At 41.6% G+C, this 21,699-nt stretch overlaps 1 protein-coding gene across 1 annotated transcript in view; it reads left to right on the top strand.

Annotated features, from left to right (window-relative positions):
* The window catches only part of LOC147679559 (clustered mitochondria protein homolog), a 249,240-nt gene extending 239,496 nt beyond the window's left edge, over nt 1-9,744 (top strand). Inside the window, exons 25-26 of the mRNA XM_086943140.1 lie at nt 5,121-5,194; nt 5,536-9,744. Of these exons, the coding sequence (XP_086799266.1) occupies nt 5,121-5,194; nt 5,536-6,322 (861 nt within the window). The 3' untranslated portion in view covers nt 6,323-9,744. The remainder of the gene's footprint in view (nt 1-5,120; nt 5,195-5,535) is intronic.
* Nucleotides 9,745-21,699: the final 11,955 nt, after the last annotated feature.

The following is a 21,699-nucleotide window of genomic DNA, read 5'->3' as shown; positions in this document are numbered from 1 at the left end:
CTAGGTCAACATACAATTCCAGGAAAGGTTGGATTTATTCTCCTTGTAAAATGATTTTTTCGATCTGTAATTCCACCAGTATGGTATCATTTCTATCTGTGAGACACTGCTTATGGGGAGAAACCTCTGGTTCTTCCAAGGTGGAGCCAAATGCAAAGGCTGGTAAGCATTCAAAATCTAACAAGTGTGTGGAAATCCACAAATTTAGCAGGTTGTCTCCTTCTCCAAAACCGTTCTGCTAATGGACAGAAGCCTATCTGTGTTAGGGCCAGAATGGAGAATGCATGGCATCAAAAAATGATGGTGAACGCTCATTAGAGTATATTGTAATGTGCAAAAATGGGCACATGTATGAATACTCATAGGAATCAGCATTTGTTGCAGTTTGCTCAACAGTAATCCTATAATTCTTTGTGAATTCCTGGAAACCACAGAAGGTTACTCAAAATGGAAGAGTACATCTAATTGAGTAAATTTCTGATTCTACTAAAGCGAGGTTTATGAACTGGGGCCGTTGTTGGCATTTGGATTAAAAGTATGGTTGCACATTTGTATTTAATCTATGTGCTAGATTTCAAAGGTTTAACATTTCTCACAATTGCACTGTTTAACTCGCAGAAGCTACTCCTATCTCTGTGTGTGTATGTAAATAGCAGATGAATAGCAGGTGAACGTTTCTAGTTTTCCATTTATCAAGAATGAATTCCCACTAAGGATAAACCATACTTTTGAAATGTGACAGTCCTTTAGGATCACATGTTGTGCAGTATTCCTCCAGCTAGAGGTTGGATTCAGAAACTGTGTGTAAAGGTAAAAGCGTTACTTTGTGGCCATCGCACACATGTGGAGTTGAACAAACCTCTCTATGCTGTTGACAGCTATCCCACAAATGCCACAATAGTAGCCTACATTAAAGGAGAAAGGAACAAAGACCAGGTCAAAATACTAGTAATCAAAACATTTATACAGGAGGAAAAGAATGTTAAGCCATCTAGAATAGTGAAACTTTAGTTTAATGCTAACAGGGTTAACTAAATCACCCTCTGAACCAATGCATGAGGCTCAGTTAAAACACTTAACATTAAAAACAGCTTTCTATGTAGCAATTACTTCCATATGCAGAATGAGATACAAGCTTTAATTTTCCAAGAACCACACCTACACATCAATAAAGACAAGGTTATAATGAGAATAAATCTCAACTTTATATCCAAAGTAGTACCAAGGTTTCACGTTGATCAGTCTTTTCACCCACCCACTTTTTTCAGCCAGCAAAGACTCAAGCAAGATGTTAAAAGAGCAGTTATTTACTATATACTTTTAACTAAAACACACATGCTACAGATGCAAGGTAGATATCTATATCCAAGTGAACAGTAGCAAGATGTGTTTTTCAAACTACAAATGACACCAGAAGACTAAAATGGTCTGAGTGTCTTCTTAAACAGGAATATATCATTGAAATGGACAAATTCGTAGCAAGTGCATCTATAGATCTTGAGGGATGTACATCCGATGATGATCTTATGTCCAAGGTAGTTCCAATTCACATGACACTTTTTACAAATCTTAGTAAATATTTTATTAAAGAAGTAACTGGACCACGACGTAATGATAGAAAGAGCCCAGAATCTTGGTATGGAAAAAGCTGCAGGGCTGCATACAAGACATTAGCTGTAGCGGTCAGGTCGAAAAATAGAGATTCTATAAAAGAGGCAAGTCGAAATTACAAAATGACCCAGCAGAAAGCCAAAAAATCCTGGGATGAAAAATACTGGGAAGAGCTTTTTGAAGCCAGTAAAATGAGAAACATGGCAAGTTTTTGGGACCTAGTAAAATGGGGCAAAGGGCGTCACAAGACCTACCCGCAAAATCACGTAGCTCCTGAAGCGTGGGTGTCGCACTTTAAGACTCAGTTTGCACACACTGACTGGGAAAAAGGGGCAAGTAGTGATATTTTCTCTAACCGTGTAATTATCACTCCACTGCAATTCAGCCTGAAAGAAGTTGAATATGCCCTAACTACTATCCCCAAAGGGAGAGCCCCGGGGCCGGACATGATACCTGCGGACCTCTTCGTGCATGGTAGAGAGGTTTGGGCACCGTATATTCAGCTACTAGCTAATGCCATTGCTAAAGGCTCCCCAATTCCAGATATCTGGAAGGGAGCCGAAATAATCCCTATCTTCAAAAAGGGAGACCGTGCCGACCCTGCAAACTATAGGCCAATTAGCCTGATAGCCTGCATCCAGAAGGTGGTGGCCAGGCTTGTGCTTTTTAGGATTCAGAGCTGGATAGAAGATGCGGAGGTCATGTCGCCACTGCAAGCCGGTTTTCGCCCATTTACGAGCACTGTGGACCAGGTCTTCAGATCCGCTACTATCTATTGGAAATGGGTAGTTTTAGGGGGAGGTACTCTCTATGCAGCCTTTGTCGACTTGAAATCGGCTTTCGACTTAGTACCATGCACTAGGCTGTGGAGAGTTCTCCAGGAGCACGGCATGCCACCGGAACTCCTTGCCCTCTTAATAAAATTCCATGAAAACAATTATGCACAGGTCAGATGGGGGGAGTCAGGCCAGGTTACTGACAAATTCCCTACTGAGAGAGGAGTAAGACAAGGGTGTGTCTTGGCACCAACATTGTTCACACTCTACATCAACAGGATTATTGAATACTTTAAAGACTCACCTACTGACGCTCCTAAGCTAAATGGAGTCCCAATACCTCTGCTGATGTTTGCCGACGACCCCCTTTTAATTTCCAAAAACACAACAAGGGCTCCAGAGAGCAATAGGGTGTTTGAGGCCTTTTGTACAGAATATGGCTTAGCCATTAATGTCTCGAAAACAAAATTTATGGTTATGCACAGACACAAGACCGTGAAAGGAAGGGTGTTAATGAATGGAGAGCTCCTTGAACAGAGCCAATGTTTTAGCTATCTTGGAATTACTCTGGGGTCTAGACTGGAATGGAAACCGCACATGAATTATTTAACTACTAAACATGCACAGTTGGCAGGAGTGCTCCTAAGAGAACTACGATCTTCGCCCACACAACCAATAGCTCCGGCCCTAAAAATATATGACACCAAAATAAGGGCCTCTGTGCTATATGGGGCAGAATTATGGGGGGTATTCAACATCTCGGCCCTGACAATAGCTCAGAACAAGTTCATGAGGGGCCTGGTAAGGCTTCCCCCATCCACACCGTTGATACCCCTCTATCTAGTCTTGGGCTGCCAGAGAATTCAGGATGTTGCACGATTCAGATCGATCGCATACTGGCGGAGGATCTGGGTCACCCCTGAACTTTCTCACTATGCTCAAGCTCTATTAGAAACCAGAGACATGGATAAAGGGAGTAGAATACCCTAGTTAAGAGAAGTCAGGTTGATTTACAAAGCTATGGGATTGGAGGATTCATGGGATAATCCATCACAAAATCCTTTCCCGCCATGCAAGACCTTAAAAGAGCTTTATTGGGCCATGCTAATTCAAAGAGACTTCCAAAAATGTATTGCCCCATCAATAACAAGGGACTTCTTGGAGCAAAAACATACACTGGTCTATGAACCATATTGGGATGTTATTACCATCCCTGAAGATAGGAAATTGTTCCATCAGTACAGGGTGGGAACTCTCCCAATTAATACATTTACCAGCAAATGGACAACTAACAACAATGTTGTCCTGTGCCCCTTCTGCACTACACAATCGGAAAGCATAGCTCACGTCCTCTTTATATGCCCTGTGTACAAATTTCCACGCTCCAAATGGCTGAGGCCAATATGTATTCAGAAAGGCATCAAAAGAGGTACTGAAGCGCAAAGGATATTAAGAACAGACGGTTCTGAAAGCCTGGTAATCGCCGTGGCCACATTTTTTAAATGGATGTGGGTAATTCGCAGGAATAAACTAAAATTACTGAACACTCCATCAGTTTAATCTGGTTTTAAATTTTGATTGTAAATAATTGGAAATGTATTGAAACAGTGTGTTTTTTAATTCTGGTTTTATAATATTTATTCTCTTAATTAAATGTGTATGGAACAAACAGTGGACTGAAACAACTCAGTAGTGTAAATAAGAACATCACTTAGATCTTGTAAAATAACAGATGAAATAATCATCCTTTGCCGCACTATGGATTTGATGCTGTGATTTTACTTTTATTCTATGTTGTGTTTTTAAATTTGTTGTCTTTTATGACTTGGAGTCGAAATAAAGACTTATTTTGATTGATTGATGGTTTTTCAAACTATCCAATTATAGTGGCCATTGGCAGGGAAAATATACAAGGGCAACAAAGGGTTCCTTCCAGAGGAAAAAGAGAGGCTTCAATAGCTTTCTTAATGTATCCCTAGAAGACTTTTGTAGAGCAGCGAAGTAGATTTCAGTGCATGTTTACTATAAACTTTTGTATATACATCAACTCAAATATAGAAGCTCAGGTAGGAAAATACTAGTTACATCTTCCCATACTTCACAGCCCTCCTCTACTAGAGACAGACACTGCTTTAAAATGAATGTACATCATGTGAATCCAGGCGTTATGCTGCAAAAAAGGGGTTATTTACGTGTAGCAATAGTTTTGTTGCTTGAAATTCCTCAAGATTCACGTGACCCTCCCACTTCCCAATGGAATGAGGGGAGTTGATGGAAAAAAAGAGAAAGAAAAAAGAAAACAATGTAATTTGAAGATGGTGACTACGTGAGGGCATTGTTAGTTTACACTCAACATCATAAGAAGGGTCTTTCATCTGTGCAAGTCTTCAACACGCACAAAGCAAAACGTTTACCATTACACACAGCTTTCAGACCCTACTACTAAATGAAGAATAATACACAGCATGTAGATCTAGAAAAGCTTTATGCTACAAAACTATTGTTACAGGTAAGTAACCAGTTTCTTGCTGCTTCATTATCATTTCAACCACATTTAGGTTTTTTATTATGTTTCACTAATGAAATGTTCTAAATTAGTCACATAGCTAAAGATTCAACAGAAAAAGCATCTTGATATACATAAGAACACTTTGAAGTAATTCATTATTCTTTCAGTCATCTATGATCTCAAAGCAGCTTTTACAACTTCTTGCATCCTCTGATTATTTTTAGATTACACCCCCAGGAGTCGAAACATTGTTAGAACAACTGAATCTCATCAATGGTATCTTATTGATTAATGTAAGGTAAGATAATCTTCAATGTTATCTTTATTTAAGGTTCCTGAATTGCTAATCGTTTTCAGTGATATTCCTGAGCAAAATGAGTTACTGTGCAATGATTTTATTGATTGCTTTGTGCATACATGGTTGCATCACATTTAAATAAATGCGCTGTAGATTAATATAACAACCACATTTTAATTAATTAATGAGCTAAAATGATGCAAAAGACAGGTGTAAATAACCAACAGTGAGACTGCATAGTTTGAACATGCAAAGATAAAGTGGGTTGATGAAAGCCTAGTTTGAATTTCATAGCATTTGTGATGAACAAATAACTTTTGACACTTGTTTTTACCCAACAGAAGTAAAGAGGAAGTCACAAAAAACAAACAGCTAGAAACAGAAAAAGATGAAAAAGAAAAAGATGGTGCAGGCCCAGGTCACAGGCAGGAGGGTGTAGAGCCAGATAAACAAACACTGGCAACAGAGAGCAGCCCTGCTGAAAGAGATCTAACAAAAACTGAGCTTGCAATTGAAGAAGAATTACGAAGTAACAAGAAAGCTGCTGAAGATAAATCTAAAGATGAAATAATGACAACAAAGACAGCAGCTGAAGATTCATCTAGAGATAGTGTAACAAGTGGAGATCTAGTTACTGAAGATTCATCTGTGGCTATAGTAACAGGTTCGCAAACTGATACCGAAAATATGTTAATGAATATGAAGCCCACTGCGGTGGTTGAACTAACAATAATGGAGGCATCTTTAAATGAAGAAACAACCAAAAGTGAACCCACAGTCGAAGGCGAATTAACAAATGGAAAGTCTTCTGCTGCAGATGAGCTAACAAAAACAGAGCCCACCCCTGGAGATAAATTGATAGGCACAGAGCCTGCTACTGACCAATTAATAAAAGTAAAGCCTACTACTGAAACCCAGTTAACAAAAAGAGAGCACACTGCTCGCGATCAGTTAACAAATGGAGAGCCTACCTCTCAAGATAAATTGACAAATGGAGAGCCTGCTACTGAAGAAAACATAGCAAATGGGAATAATGGTGCTGAAGATCAATTAACAAAAGGAGAACCCACTGAGCATGATCAGTTAACAAATGGACAGTCCAAATGTGTAGAAGCAAGTGCTGATTAGAATAGTTCATCAGTAGCTATCTTACGATGACTTACTTTTCTTGTTAAGGTTGTAAATCTACATTTGCCCTTGGGTCAGCGTTAAATTCCACACACAAAGTTACTTGTATTTGCCATGAACCCATATTAGTATTAACACCGTGATGTCCATTTTATTTTTGCAGAGGATGTGGGAAGTATTCTTGGCAGCTATCTCCTAGCTCCAAAAAACATTATCTTTTGTTACTTTAAAAAAAAATAGGATTTTGGAATATTTTGCTACTTTAAAATATGTGGTTGAATCTAAACTCTTAGATTACTAACTACCTCAATAAATCATGATTTAGATTTACAGTGAATAAGAATCTAATACATCTGCATTTGACAAATTCATTTGTTTGTTTATGTCAGGATTAATCCCAAACCATCTACTTCTAAATTATGCTACAGGAGCTACTGTATACAACACATTACTTGGAAACTTGCTGAATTTTCACATCAAAGTTTTCAAAAATATTAGGTCCGTAACGGCAAAACACAGCTTTATCAACAACTCTAGTAGTTTGTCCTACACTTTAGGAATTAATTGTGCTAAATATGTGCTAGTGTAAATGTATTTATTAATGTGGCTGTCCGGGCCCACAGGTTGATATCTTTATGTGCTTAATTGTATATAGTTCAAAACAATCTACTACAGAATAAAAAAACAAACACATATGTTTAAATGTTTAAAACACATGTTGAATGGATTCAGATTTCAGTAGGTAAAAATCTTCATGATCCCAGTTTACTTATTCTGGTTCAAAATCCTCTCAACTGGTGTTAGCATATTCTACATTCCTGTGTTGCTCGAGGCACTATCACAAAAAAATCTCTTGGCAAGACATGGGCTCATATTTCTATTTTTTATAAGAATTGCATACAAAAAGGTCACCAATATAAATCATCCTCTAATTAAACATTATTTCATCAACTCTGTAGCAACAAACACAAACGTAGATAACTCCACTACACATAAGAATATAAAGACGGTCCATTCCTTACTCCAATTCGATATCCAGTTAATTTTTAAATTGTCCCAAGATTAGAGTAAGGAATGATCCCTAATTAATGAGTAACTAATTTCTTGTATGTACATTCCTAAGTTTGATAGTTCTTTAAAAGTCACGTACACTTGGGGAGCCATATTTGTTCTGATATCTTCCAAGTTTCAGTACATATTCGGAGTTCATACTTTGCTTTCAGTTTAATTTACAAAGACACCTTTATACTTATGACGCATAAAGATTGGATTACCTTTTGGTGAAATACCTTGGACTTCTTTCACTAATTTCAACACAGATTCTTCTTTGCGTAATACCCAAGTTGTCAAATGTTTTTACTTGACTCAACTGTATTTCACCTACATGCCTTGTGCACTTTGTGATTAATTTTACTTTCGTTATTTTGCATACATTTCATGTTCTTTTTTTAAAGAACATCATTTAAAATTTTTAAATCATGTAAATTGCATTAATTACAATACGTTTTTAACATTCTTAGGGCTAAAACATCCTCCACAGCTCAGACACTCAGGAAACCCCTCATCCGTTCTTGCCTCAATAATTCTGTTACACGTAATGTTTTGTTCCTGACCTAAGCTACTCTTCATCTAATAGGCCCAAGTGATCCTTGCATGGACCCCAAATTTGCTGACACTTTCATGGGGAACCTCTTCCTTCCTATATCATTTTTGAGCTTCCATGCAGATGTTGAGCCCCTGCTTCGCCTGCACAATTGTTGGTGTCGTCTGGGCTGACCAGTGTTTCACAATGTCACGTATTGCCTTGTATCTAATGAGCCTGTCCTCCCCTGAGGCCCTCAGCAGGACCTGTTTACATTACTCTATGTATCTGCGCAAAATACCTATTTATCATGCCACTGACACTTATCCTGCCTAGAAACATACCTTCCCCATCCATACATTTGAGATAATTTGCAGGGGTAGCAAGGCCAATCTTTTAAAAGTTCAGACCTGTGATACAATGATCTCTGTAGTGTTTTAAGTTGGATAAGAATAACATTCGATTTGATAGCCACCTCCCTGGGGTGTTGGAATATACCATTCCAGTCTTTATCCTCAATTTGTCCTATGTCCCTCTGCCTCCTTTCTCTAATATGTTGCAGATTACTGGAGGTGTTATTGATGAGGGTTTTATTAGTTAGTGAAAAGACCCCTGTACCTAACTCCTCGCCTAGCTCTGCTTTCAACTGGAATGCTGCCCTGTACCTCTGTCCACAAGTCTTCTACTGTTCCAAGTATGTTTCTAAGTTATAAGAAACAGTCTAGGAACAACATGCCTCATAACCGAAAAGCTCTTTGAACAAAAGCAGGTTGCAAACGGCCGCACCTAACACTAGATATCAGGAGTATGCAAAGCATGTGAAACGCCGGCACTACAAACTATAAACAGATCGTAACTTGGCAAGTAAGTATTTCCTTTCCCTTTGTGGAAACATAAAAACGTTAGCCAGTAAATGCACTGATGTGTTACATTAACATGGTTGGTTTTATACACTTGCTATTTTCCCAAATGTATAAATGTTTACGTATAAGAGTAATCTTGGTAAGCTGCAACTGGCACCTTCCATGGAGCATTCCTGGAATTCTTCATGATGTCCAATATAATTGGAAATATGCTGCAAATGTGGGAATAACACTACAGAAGCAAATTTGCAACACTCTTTGTACTTAACATGCTGTACAGTAAAGAACCCACAGTACAGTACAATTAACAATACATTTTCAGAACATTTCAGAGGTTACTCTGTTTTCCTTCGTTCTTTGTATTTTGTATTCTTTGGCAGCAAAGCCTCTTTTTGCTGTTGAAAGATAAGTTTATTTTAGATCAAATGTTTTCATGAGACTTCTTTAGTGCAACCTTTTCAAGAATGGCGTAAGCGACAGGTATTTCTAGATAAACACCATGTGCATTGGAGTCCCACCAAAACGCACCAACATGTCCAATAGAAAGTGCATCAACGCACTGCTTAAAATATTGAAAAGCTATGAGCCAGGGCAACATTTGTAACCATTTTTACAATCCGCTGGGGCACAACTTTTATTAATATACTTGTTTATAATTGGTTGCATTTTTACAGCCAAACTTTCAGTATTGCAGAAAATATATTTTGCTTTCTTGCCATTTTCTGTTCTCTTTAATGTAAACATGGTTTGCTTATGCAAACATCAATTAAAAATGCCTTATTTGTTGTAACTGTTTGGAGACTTATGTTTTGGACTAAAACACAGATTGTATTGTTACCTCTGGTCAGGTTATGATGTATGTTCCTCTATTTTATATACTAAATACTGCTTTTAAAAAAAACAAGTTTTAAACCTCATTTTGATGACTAATCTAGTGACATACTTTTTATGTAACCAATAAAACTGTTCACAAAGTCTCTGTTGCCTACACCCATTCCTAATAGCAAGTATGATCCGTATAATTTTGTAACCGCTGCTTCTTAAATAAACTGTATTTCTCATTTCAAGTACTTGGTTGAAGGTATAGAAATGTCTAACTATAACGTGGTACAGCCATTTATCACTATCAAATACAAATTTGATCTACTGAACAAACATAAAAGCAAGAAGAAACAAGCTTTGGCAAAGTCAATATCAGTGGGCTTTTTAGCTGAGTGTGTTCTTTGTTGTATTTTACTGTAGTGCTGTTCGTTGCGTGATGTGAGGATGCACAAAGGTAAATACAACTACACAGGTACGCACAGACATGCAGAAAAAACACAGGGAGGCACACATATGGGAATGAAAATAGCAGGCAAGCAGATATAAACGCTATTAAACAAGTTAACTCAGAGAACAGACAGTTTAAGACCTTGGAGAGCAGACAATCTCCAAAACACACAGCACAACAGTAATGGGCCCATGACAACAGAACTGTCTATGCGGGTTTTGATAGAGTTCTGTGAGGAAGCACACTTTCCCTTGAACAAAAAAGCAGAAGAGATACTCCCTGCTTCCTAACTTTTAAAGCATTTCACAGCGTCTACTGCCACTTTGCATCCCTCTTTCACAAACAATATGACTTTTTAATCCATTTTCAGAATGTTAACATGGAAGCTGTAGGCCAAAAATGCAGAAAGCTTTTGGCAAACACTCTAGGATGGTAAAACATCACACATGTTATAGTAACACTAGGAACAGGATTATATTGCATTAGTCCTTTAACATAGATTGGGGACCTACAATTCCGTGGCTCACCTTCAACTGTGCTATTAATGCATTGCAGACTACTGACTCTTCAGTCTACAACTCTTTTGTTGGTTTCACCCCATAACTGAGCTTAGTAACTTGCTTCCTCCCTTTATTGCTACTTTCCTATCTTGGTCTTCCCCCTTCTTTCTCCCTTTCCTGCTTTTCACTCTCTTTTCTCTGGCTCAGTGTGGTGTTGTATGTCTGGAATGCTGCTCTGTCATGGAACCCGAATCCCTTGGGAGTTCCTAGACAGGCAGTTATCTCTGGGCCCCTGTTATAGTAGGTTGTTACTACTCCTCTGTCATCAATAAATCATTTAAATTACCCAAGGTTTTCCTGACTGATACTTCAATAATTTGGCGACGATTGGGCAAAGAGTCGAACTCTTCCATCGACATACGAAGAGAAGAGGAAAGAGAAATTCAACGTTAACTCTAAAGACCCTTGTAAGCATATAACGGGGCCAGAGAATGTGTGAGTCTTCAAACGTTGTTGTGAATGTGAGATTTTGACTTTTATTTATTACCAATTTTTGAAAAGGAGGCAGAAAGGAAAAACGAATGTTGCAGCGCAAGACTAAACTTGCGGATTGTTACTGCACATGAGCTCAAGAGCGCAAGACAATTACAATCCTCCGTGCGAGTGAGAACGTGACTGCCTGCCTGAAGCCTCGAGCCACAGAGCGTGAGACAAGAGCATTAATCCTGCACGTGTACAACTGGCTACAATTTACCACAATTTATGTAAAAGACGGCATTAAGCTGCGTGATCGCGTCTTTTACTAAATATAACTTTTACAAGCAAACAGCACATTCTAGCTCTAATTCCGTTTTAAAGTACAAAATCTCACCCGACTGTCTTCTGTGTAGACGACTATTTCCCTCTGTGTCGTGCTGCACCATGGGAGACTGATATAACATAAAAAGTGAAAAAGGACTATAATCCCCTGTTGTATTTTCATTGATATAGAAAGAATACTTCAAAAGGAAGAAAAGAAAAGGGAAATTAATCACACAGCTATTTAAAAAAAAAAAAAGAAGAGGAACCATTTTACAGCGATTTGCATGCTTTGTTGAGAAGACTAATTGTGCAAATTACAGAGGTTTACACACTTTATTAAGAAAGGGGAATTATTCATACAGCTATTTAATAGAAAAGGAGAGAATTCATTTTACCAGTCTACAGCGATTTGCACGCTTTATTGTGCAAATTACACAGATCTGCAAATTTACTTTACATAGTGCATCTTACAGCGATTTGCACGCTTTATCATAAAATTCATACAACCTGGTGCAAATCACAGCGATTAGCATGCTTGAGGTTATTTGTGCAAACATCAACGATTTGCACATTTATTCACAGAATTTGTGCGTCTTAGTATAAACAATTCCTTTTTTTTTCTTCATCTAAATTAACATGCAAAACATTCAAGCCCCAGCTCCATTCCTACAAGACCCTGGAGAACCACCTTTAGAGTGGAATGTATGGCTAAGATCATTTAAAGCATATCTAGGAGCTATTGATGCTCAGAGATTCAAACCTGAAAGACGAAAAAGCCTCAAGTATTATCATTTAGGTGTCGAAGGTCAAAATATCTATGATCATCTACCTGAACATGTCCCTGCAGAAGATGAGATTTTGGATGAATTTGAGACTACAATTGCTCAACTAGATAAATACTTCTCAAAAACGAAAAATATGGTTGTGCATTTATATAAATTCTTCACGAGAACCCAACAACCAAATGAAAATATAGATATTTATGTTACTGCATTAAAATGTTTAGCATCTAAATGTGAATTTGATAATTTTACTGCAGAACTAATACCTGACCAATTAGTAGCAAGATGAACTCGGAAAAAATACAAGAAAGGTTGCTGGCATGCAAAAACCCAACGTTAGATAAAGCTATAGATATAGCTAAAAGTATTGAGGGTTCTTCTATTGACGCGAAAATACTTGAAGAATCTTTAGCTAAATCTTCAATTTCTGGTGCGGTTATCAATAAACCAAACCACTACAAGAAATTTTCAAGGCAATACCAAATTTAAACCTTTCAATAAACCCAATCTTCCTACTCAACAATCTGATAAAATATTCTGTTACCGATTGGCTCACCTTCACATGCTTCCTCGTTCAAATTTTGCCCTGCTTTAGATCAACAGTGTAAGAAATGTGGGAAAATAGGGCATTTCTGAAAAACTTGCAGAACTGGCAAGCCTACTAATGTTCGTTGTGTCCTAAATAACTTTGGTAGCAATTTTGATGAAGAAAATCTAGACCAAAGTAAAGAATTAGTTTTAGGTGTTAGATGTGTCAATTCCAACGATGAAGATTTAGTAATTGATCCAAACTTAAATGTTTCTGTTGAAGGTCATGCCATCCAACTGTTAGTTGACACTGGTGCACGCATAACCATTATTTCAAATGATATCTTTGAAAAATACTGGCACAATAAAGCTTTACTCCCTCCAGACATTCTTACTGTAGCATTAGAAGAAATCAACATAGATCTCATAGGGGTTTTTTTGGGCTGACATTAAGATTTTAGATGAATCAATCCATGGGAAAGTTTATGTCGCAAGAAAAGGTATTAATGTTTTAGGGTAAATTCATCAAGCTGAGCTTGGTATTACCATCAGACCAGGTTTGGAACAGCCTATTTTCTTGGAAAACAAAAGATTGGGTTCAATAAGCAATTATGGCGATGCATTAGTTTAGTAAAAAAAAATTACTAAATAGTAATTAGTTTAGTAAAACATTTAGTAAAGTTTTTCAAGATAAATTAGGAAAAATCTCAGATTTCATCTATCACATTAAATTCAAACAGGATGTTCTTCCAATTAAACACAAATTGTGTAACAATCCACTCAGTGTGAGGGGTGACCTTTCTGCCATGCTCAATGACATGTGTTCACAAGGCATTATTGAAAAAACGGATGGAACCCTGTGGTTATCTCCCATAGTTTTAGCGAAGAAAAACAATTGAGAGCTAGGCATGTGTGTTGATATGAGGAGTGTGAATGAAGCTACCTAGGATTGAAGATCTTATAACGAAAGTTGGTCAGGCCAGTTGGTTTAGCAAGTTAGATCTAAGGGCGGCTTACCACCAAGTAGAATTAGGCGAAAATTCCCGTCATTTGACTGCTTTTGTAACCCTTGATGGGGTTTTCCAATTTTGCCGCATGCCGTTTGGCATTGCTTCTGCCGCCGCAGTCTTCCAAAGACTTATGTCAGAAATGTTTTCTGGTAATGATCACGTTGCAATTTTTCAAGATGATATATTGATATTCGCTGTAAAAGAAAATGAACATGATCTTGCACTGAATAATGTTTTAGAAACTTAAGAAACAAGCATTTGCAATGCAATAGGTCTCGCATTATTAAAGTTAGAGCTATTGACATTGTAAATGGCAATGCCTTTTATTTATGTTTTTGCTTTTAAAACATAAATAAAAGGCATTGTCATTTACAATGCTAATAGCTTAAACTTTCGCAAAAGTGAGACCTATTGCATTGCAAATGCTTGTTTAAAGGACGCCCCAGACACTTCTTCCCCCAACCTACCAACCTTCAGCGATAGGACAAAACTGCAAGCTTATCTTAGCAAGTCCATACCTGAATACAGCGTGCTTCGAAGAGCAGCACATGCGCTGCTCAGGATCGACCTAAAAAGTCTCTGTTTTAATAGCATTATACAATATGGTCGGGTATACAGGAAAGAGCTGGCAGTGTTGGATAGTTGTCAGGGGCTATTTATTCGTTTTTGTGTTAAGCGCTACACATGGAACATTGTTGAACGTAATTGATACCTAGTGTTAATTGCGGATTTTCGGTAAATTCGCAATCCGCGAACGCTCGCGAATTTACCGAAAATCCGCAAATTCGCACGCAGCGGATTTTTTTTTCTTGGTGATACAATTTTGCGGCGTGCGGTGTAAGTTCGCAATTGCGAACATGTAGGTGCGGCGGGCAGCAACAATCTCGCACTCGCGAAATTACAAAAATTGCAATTCTGCACAAGAAATCTACTAGCAAGCAGCATAGACCTTCTGAAAATGATGATTTTTATCAGAATAACTCCTCAGGTTGACATTTGCCTGCACTTTGTTGAATTTGAGGCCTTTTGATTTTCTTTGGATAACTTTTGGATTAGAAATCAACTTTCTCATATAAGCTTGTTTGGGGCATTACAGTTGCTGTAATGCTGTTCTGCAGAAAAACGAGTTTTGCAAAAGTGAAAGCATTCAGCACGTTCAAAAGTTCAAACTCATCATTAGTAACCATTCCCTGTAGTGCTTCCTGACAAGGGCCCCTCCAGAGTTCAGTTGCTAGTTGCAACAATTGTATGACCCTGCTCTGACCCTCACAGCAGGCTCATAGAATAGCTACAAGTAGGCCACAAAGGTCCTGGAAAAAAAATTGCACTGCAACAGAAAGCAAATTACAGATAAGGAAGCAGGTGCCAGACTGGAATTTTAAAACAGTGACACATTATTAAATCAACCCCAAATTAATTCATGTCAGTTGAAGCAGGCAGGTGTGCTTGCTTTTTTCCCCCCATAATCTACAGTGATGATGAACCAGAGGGTGGCATTGATGTACCAGAGGGTGGCATGGGTGAAACAGAGGGTGGCAGGGGTGAAACAGAGGGTGCTGGGAACCTGTGATGATGAACCAGACGTAGAAACAACATAATCGCGACCGTTGCGAGCCGACATGTAAGTTCGCAATTGCGAACTGGTACAAAACCCTTGCGAACTGTCAGAAATCCTTGCGAATTGGCAGCAATCCTTGCGAACACAAAAAAAAGATTCGCAAAATTCGCCCATGCTTAGTCCTTTTATTCAGTCACTTTGTGTGCATGCGTGCGTGTGCATATATGTATGTGTGTGTGCGTGTGTGTTTATGTGTTTGGGTTTGTTTGTGTGTGTTTGTATGTACGTATGTGTGTGTGCATGTATGTATGTGTGTATGTATGTGTGTGTGTGTGTGTGTGTGTGTTTCTCTGCAGTTTATAGGTTCACATCTCTGCTGGGCAGCCTCTGCCTTTCATCCTGAGGTGTGTAGCGGACTACCTGGGCAACGTGCACCGCCTCTGGGGATGGACACCGGAACTGCCCAATTGGAGACGGGGAGGGCTCGGTTCTGCCAATAGGAGCATGCCCTTACCGGGTCGGTCTGCTCCTCTGTGAACAACCCCCCCAAGACCGGGAGGGGCGGGGCTAGTGAGGTAGGGTGCGAGAGGCTGTCTCTTGTTGTCCACTAATGGACGAAGAGAGGCTATTGTGCGAGGCGGGAGGAGCCTAAAGTTTTGCCGGGAGGAGGACAGTGAAAGTGAGAGAAAGGGTTTTGTGCGGCAAGTGCAGAGGAGGAGTCCTCTCCAGGAAGAGGACGATGCTGGGACAAGATTATGGTGCTGTGAGACGAAGCAGGGCCGGACTGGGATCCCGAAGCAGCCCTGGCAATTTTCTTGGACCAGCCCCTGGGGAAGAAAGTCCAGGCACAGGGAGACTGGGAACTCCTGCTTACTGTGTTTGTTCCTGGGGGCCCATATTGCAGCACTACTGTAAAACCGGACCCCCACCCTTCCAGCCTCCAGGGAAATGCCCCATTCCCAGTACGGCAAATCTGGCCCTGACAGCAGTAAGTAGTATAGAAGGGTGAAGAAGGAGACAGGGGAAGGGGCATAGGATAGTTTAGGGTACAAGCTTTCATCACTCTTAAAACATATACAATTAAGGCTTGAGTGGCGTAAGTTATAGAAAGGTCTCACTGAGGGGGCTGCAGTGCTTACATTGAAAACACAAGCATTTACAATGCAATAGGTCTCGCATTTACTTGAGTTTGAGCTATTGGCATTGTAAATGACAATGCCTTTTATTTATGTTTTGGTTTTTAAAGTAGATAAATAAAAGGCATTGTCATTTACAATGCCAATAGCGTAAACTAGCGTAAATGCGAGACCGATTGCATTGCAAATACGTGTTCTCTTCTGCATACACAAAATATCAATCCGCATAGTGATGGCCAGGGACAGCTTTAGCGCTGTTGTGGCACAATTGGGTTGCAGCTGAAGGCAGTGTGAGTTTCTCTCAGTGGGGCAGTATGGTGTTCAGTGGGGGAGAGGATGTGGCACTCTGCTGATGACAGAAACTGCAAGGCTCTGAGACAAATGGCTTGTGTTGACCAATAACAACTAAGCGCATGTGTGCATTGGCAATCTAAATAAACCTGGAAAAATACTAATTGTAGCGTCGTCCGCTTGAAGGATTGTTTCGTGGGGCGATGCTGATTTTTCCTCCCGTACGTTTGTGAATTTGTGTATTTTAAATATATTTCCTCTCTCTCAAATTCCTAGTTTTACGGATCTTATCGGCACTCGGCTGGAAAGACATTTCAATGGTGTGTAGAGTATTTTTTTTTAAAGGCACTCCATCTATGCTTTAATCTGGGGGATTTGCGTCGCTCCCCACACCCCCTCTAACTGAGGAAGGGGTTGTGGTGGTGCAGAGCGCTCTAGCAGTGTTCTACGTGAGGGTTTTTCTGACTTTTTATTGGTGTAAACCCTACAAACCAGGCTTGTCCGTGTCGTAACACTGCTAAATCAATGAATTATATTTTCATGTGATATTGACCTGTTACTGATCTGGTGCTAACAGGTGACTCCTGTCCCTGCCTGCTGCTGACGCCGTGGACCACGAGATTGGGAGGCTCTATTCATCCATTCATCCACCCAAGATCGCCCTGGGAGATGCTGACACATGAAGAGGCTTCGGAGGACCATGGTTGAGAAGGCCAGCAAGTTTCTCTTGATTTTGGTTGGCTCCATGTTTTTCATGCTGATCCTCTACCAGTACGTGGGGCCGGGTGTGAACTTGGGTTCTCCCAGCCGGTACCCCCAGGAGGACTGGACCACTTTCCCACCCCGGACCCGAACTACGTGAAGAAGTACTACTTCCCGGTGCGTGACCTGGAGCGGGCTCTGTCTTTCGACATGAAGGGCGATGACATGATCGTCTTCCTGCACATCCAGAAGACTGGGGGCACATCCAGAAGACTGGGGGCACCACGGACCGGGCGCCACCTGGTCCAGAACGTGTGCTTGGAGGTGCCCTGCGACTGCTACTGGCCCAACCGCAAGGAGATCTGGCTCTTCTCGCGCTTTTCCATGGGCTGGAGCTGCGGCCTGCACGTGGACTGTGTGAGCTGACCAGTTGCGTGCCCACCCCCGCTCACATGTGCACTCATATTTTAGTGAACTGTTTTTTCACCCTCTCTGTCGATCCTACCCACACCTTATACCACCTGTACCGTTTCACAGCCCCTAATGAAATTTGACCCACCCAGGCCTCTTGCTTCTAAGCCCCGCCCCCCCTCCGCCTATGCAGAGTGTCATTGCGCTCCAGCTGTTTAACGGCTAACAATGCTCCCACACCCCTGCGACCATCTAGCGTGTGCTTTCGGCCTTTAATTCTATTACGGCCCCATTGTGCGCTGTTTGGATGAGCCCTGATGGGCTCAGCCCACTGTTTGCAAAGAGGAGCCATTGAGATGCCGTGGGCCAGTGAATCCTAATCTGCTCTCACTGGGGACAGCTCGGGCCATGTTGCAAATACCCCCACCCCCTAGTGTTTCTAACCGTCAGTGTTTGCCAGCCATTACTCGTATATCTTCATGGCTCCGAAATCTCACTTGCTGCCTAGCACCACCTTTTGCAGACCCCGACCCGCTCTTTTCAGAGGTGGCCCCATTTTCCTGCCTGTCCCATTACCGGTGTACAATTTTCCCATTGCCACATTTCTATGCTTGGACGGGGACAGGCGTTTGCCAGCGCTGGCCTCCGTAGTTGTGCGAGCTGTTTCCTCACCTTGATTACATTTTGTTTCCGATTCACATATCTACAGTTGTGTACAGGCTGTTCTGATAGCTCAGTGGTTGAGGGTCCTCTGAAATGGTTTGCAAGGAAGCTGCAAGTACACATACGCAGCCTTTCTTTTGGCTGAGCAGAGGTTGGCAGCAGGAGTGACGTGCTGTTGAGTCATTAAAGGGCCTAGAGACTGTTCCAGAATATGCACAGATACAGAGCCGTACAGCGCCCTTTTGTTTTCATTCCCTGTGTGTTCTTTCTGCCTCCTGCATATTGCCATCTCAGAGCGTCGGGCGGGGTGGGAGGATGGGTTCGGGGTGGTTCCTTTGTCTTAGCGGCACGTGTTGTCCATGTCCTTGACCCACATTGCTGCTTTCCGTTCATCGGAGGGTATCGAGGGGGGAGGGGGCATAGGTCTATTTCAGTGCCCTCCCCCATCCAGTTCGGTCGAGCCCCCCCTCAAATTATCGTGCCTGCCTCTACGGTACATGGAGCAGGGCGGAACCAAGTAAATGCCCCAAATACGGTGTTCATCCAGTGCTGGGGAGTGTCACCAGTCTCCACCGGTATACTGAAGTATTCGGACACAGAAACCTCGATTATCGGTAAAAAAAAAAGTGCTGCTGTGGAGTATGTCCCATCCCCCCTCATCGTCCTGTCCAGCCCTCATTGTCCTGTCCAGTCAGCTGAGATTCAAACTCCATCGCAGCAGTACGAACGAGTATATAACTTGCATTACACACACCCAAAGCTGCCTGAAACACCCTGTCCGAGATTGCTGCTTCACTGCACGGCCCACGCTGGTTTGTCTTTGTAAATGGTTTTAAACTACTGTGTTGGTCTCTCGAATAACTGACTAGCTGTGCATTTTTGGATCCTAGAGGACATCTCTCAGTGTTGAGAGTGCAGCCCTTATTTTAGCTGTGCATGTTGTCATTCTCCCCAAAATGACCTCTAACGCGTGCTTTCAGCCTGGTGCTTATTTTTGGAGGAGTGAGCGCACGTGGGAGTAATCTGCCAATGTTATTTTTATGGCAGGGAAGTGCCCTCCGTACCCTCCCAGCAGCGGGAAAGCTGCACGCTGTGCGGGGCTGTGTGGTGAGCTGGGGTCACATTGGATGGCCGTCACATGGGGATAAATGGCGCAGTAGTATGTACAATGAGATGGAACTGAAAGCCAGGTGTGATGTGGCATCAGTATGTGGGGAGAGGGTTCTCCAAAGGGATATTGTCCAGGGTTCATTTGTAGAAGCATTTTCTAGCGTTGCTTTTCCTTGTGGTTGTCCGCCTTTCTTTTTGTGTATACCGCGTCCTTGCACTTGGCTCTATACACAGGCAATAAAACAATGTGACAACTACTTGGAAACCAGTGTTCACACGAGAGTGTTTCCAAGTCGCGACAGACAGCTGGTCACTGCTCTCAAGTCCTCTGCTGTGATTTTATACCTGCCCCGGCTGTCGCGTGATGCTTAAACTAAAGTTGCTGATAGCTGCCTTTGAGCTTGACGTGCTCAGGGACAGAAGCGGCCATTACAAAAAGTAAACAGCAATCCGGACACCCACCTGAAAGAAGCATTTTGAGGGACAACGGCGTCGATCTGAGAGGACGATGCGGTGAGTGAATCGATCCGACTGAGCAGGGAGGGGCCGACATCGGAGTCCCCGGGTCGGCATCTGCAGCAGGCCGCGGTCCACAGCAGGAATGTGAGGGAGTGAACAGGGAGCTCTCTCCCCATAGAAAATACGTTTCGTATGGCCCAGGTGCGAGAAGGCGCAGAGCTGCTTTGGCTGGAACGTCTGGTTACTACGCATGCGCGTTTGAGCCAGTTCCAAGTCCCGCGCACGCGCCCACGGAGTGCCTGAGAGCGGGGTTCCCATGCCCGAGGGAGAGCCCCGGCTACAGAAGTCCCGAATGGCGGTAAGTGGGGCTTAGCTCTAGGGGGAGGGGGGTGCGCTTGTGTGTGTGTGTGTGTGTGTATGTGTGCGATGGCGGCGGCGGGGGGTCTTTGTATGCGTGCGTGCGTGTGTGTAGGTGCGCTGGTGTGTGTGTGTGGGGGTCTCTGTGTGTGCGTGTAGGTGCGCTAGTGTGTGTGTAGGTGCGGCGGCGACGGGGGTGTGTGTGTGTGCCTGTGTATGCGTGTGGCTGTGTATGCGTGTGGCTGTGCGCATGCGTGAGTGTGGCTGCGCGTGCACGCAGTCAAATCCAGCGAGGGGAAGCGCGTGGCACTTTCTTGTCCTTCATTCCCCCGAGTCAGCCAGCCATAAGTCTCCACCTGGACGCATCCTTCGGATGCTAATTCCAGGCTCGACCTAAAAACAGGTGTCACTCTACGCAGAGACAAATATACATTCAAAACAAGAGAAATTGAATATCTAGGACACGTATTTTGGGAGCAAGGTGTAAATCCTAAACCTAGTTTGGTAAAAAGTATTGTTGATGCACCTGCTCCGCAAAACCGAGAGCAATTGCTGTCTTTCTTAGGATTATGTGAGTTTTATGCGAAATTGATGCAAAACTTTGCTACCATTACCGAATGTTTTAAGGTTTTACTAAAGAAAGGGAAAAAATTAGTGTGGTCAGATCTTTGCCAACACACTTTCGAGAAAATCAAAAAAGACATTACTTCAGCACCTGCACTACAGTCTTTTGTAGAAGGGAGAGAAACTTTTATAACTGTACATGCTTCTGAATATGGGTTAGGAACAGTTTTGAGCCAATTCTATATGAATCACGAAACAACTGTGGGTTTTGCTTCTAGAACTTTACGCACTCCAGAACGTAAATACTCGGTTATTGAAAAATAACTTTTGGCATGAGTGTGGAGTGTTGAGAAGTTTAGAGCTTATCTCTGGGGAAGACCCTTCACTTTAAGGACTGATCATCGTCCTTTGGTGGACATTTTATCAGGTAAGAAGTTAAGGCGCACTACTGCTCGAATAGCTAGACTCTCTACGAGGTTACTAGAATTCTCTTTCGCTGTAGAATACATTCCAGGCGGAAGGAATTCTAGACCAGACTGCCTTTCTAGACTTCCAATTAGTGATGACGATGAATATGATTGGGAGTCAGAAATAGAAGAATGTTTCATTGCCTACATTGGCGATTCCAACATTTGTAAAGATGAGGATGATTCCCTCGGGAGTTCCTAGACAGGCAGTTATCTCTGGGCCCCAGTTATAGTAGGTTGGTACTACTGCTCTGTCATCAATAAATCATTTAAATTACCGAAGGCTTTCCCGACTGATACTTCACTCAGTCTGATTAAATATG

The sequence above is a fragment of the Lissotriton vulgaris genome, chromosome 11, assembly GCF_964263255.1.
Source record: "Lissotriton vulgaris chromosome 11, aLisVul1.2, whole genome shotgun sequence".
Taxonomy (NCBI): domain Eukaryota; kingdom Metazoa; phylum Chordata; class Amphibia; order Caudata; family Salamandridae; genus Lissotriton; species Lissotriton vulgaris.
The sequence above is the reverse complement of the archived record's forward strand: the minus strand, read 5'-3'. Positions and strand labels throughout refer to the sequence as shown.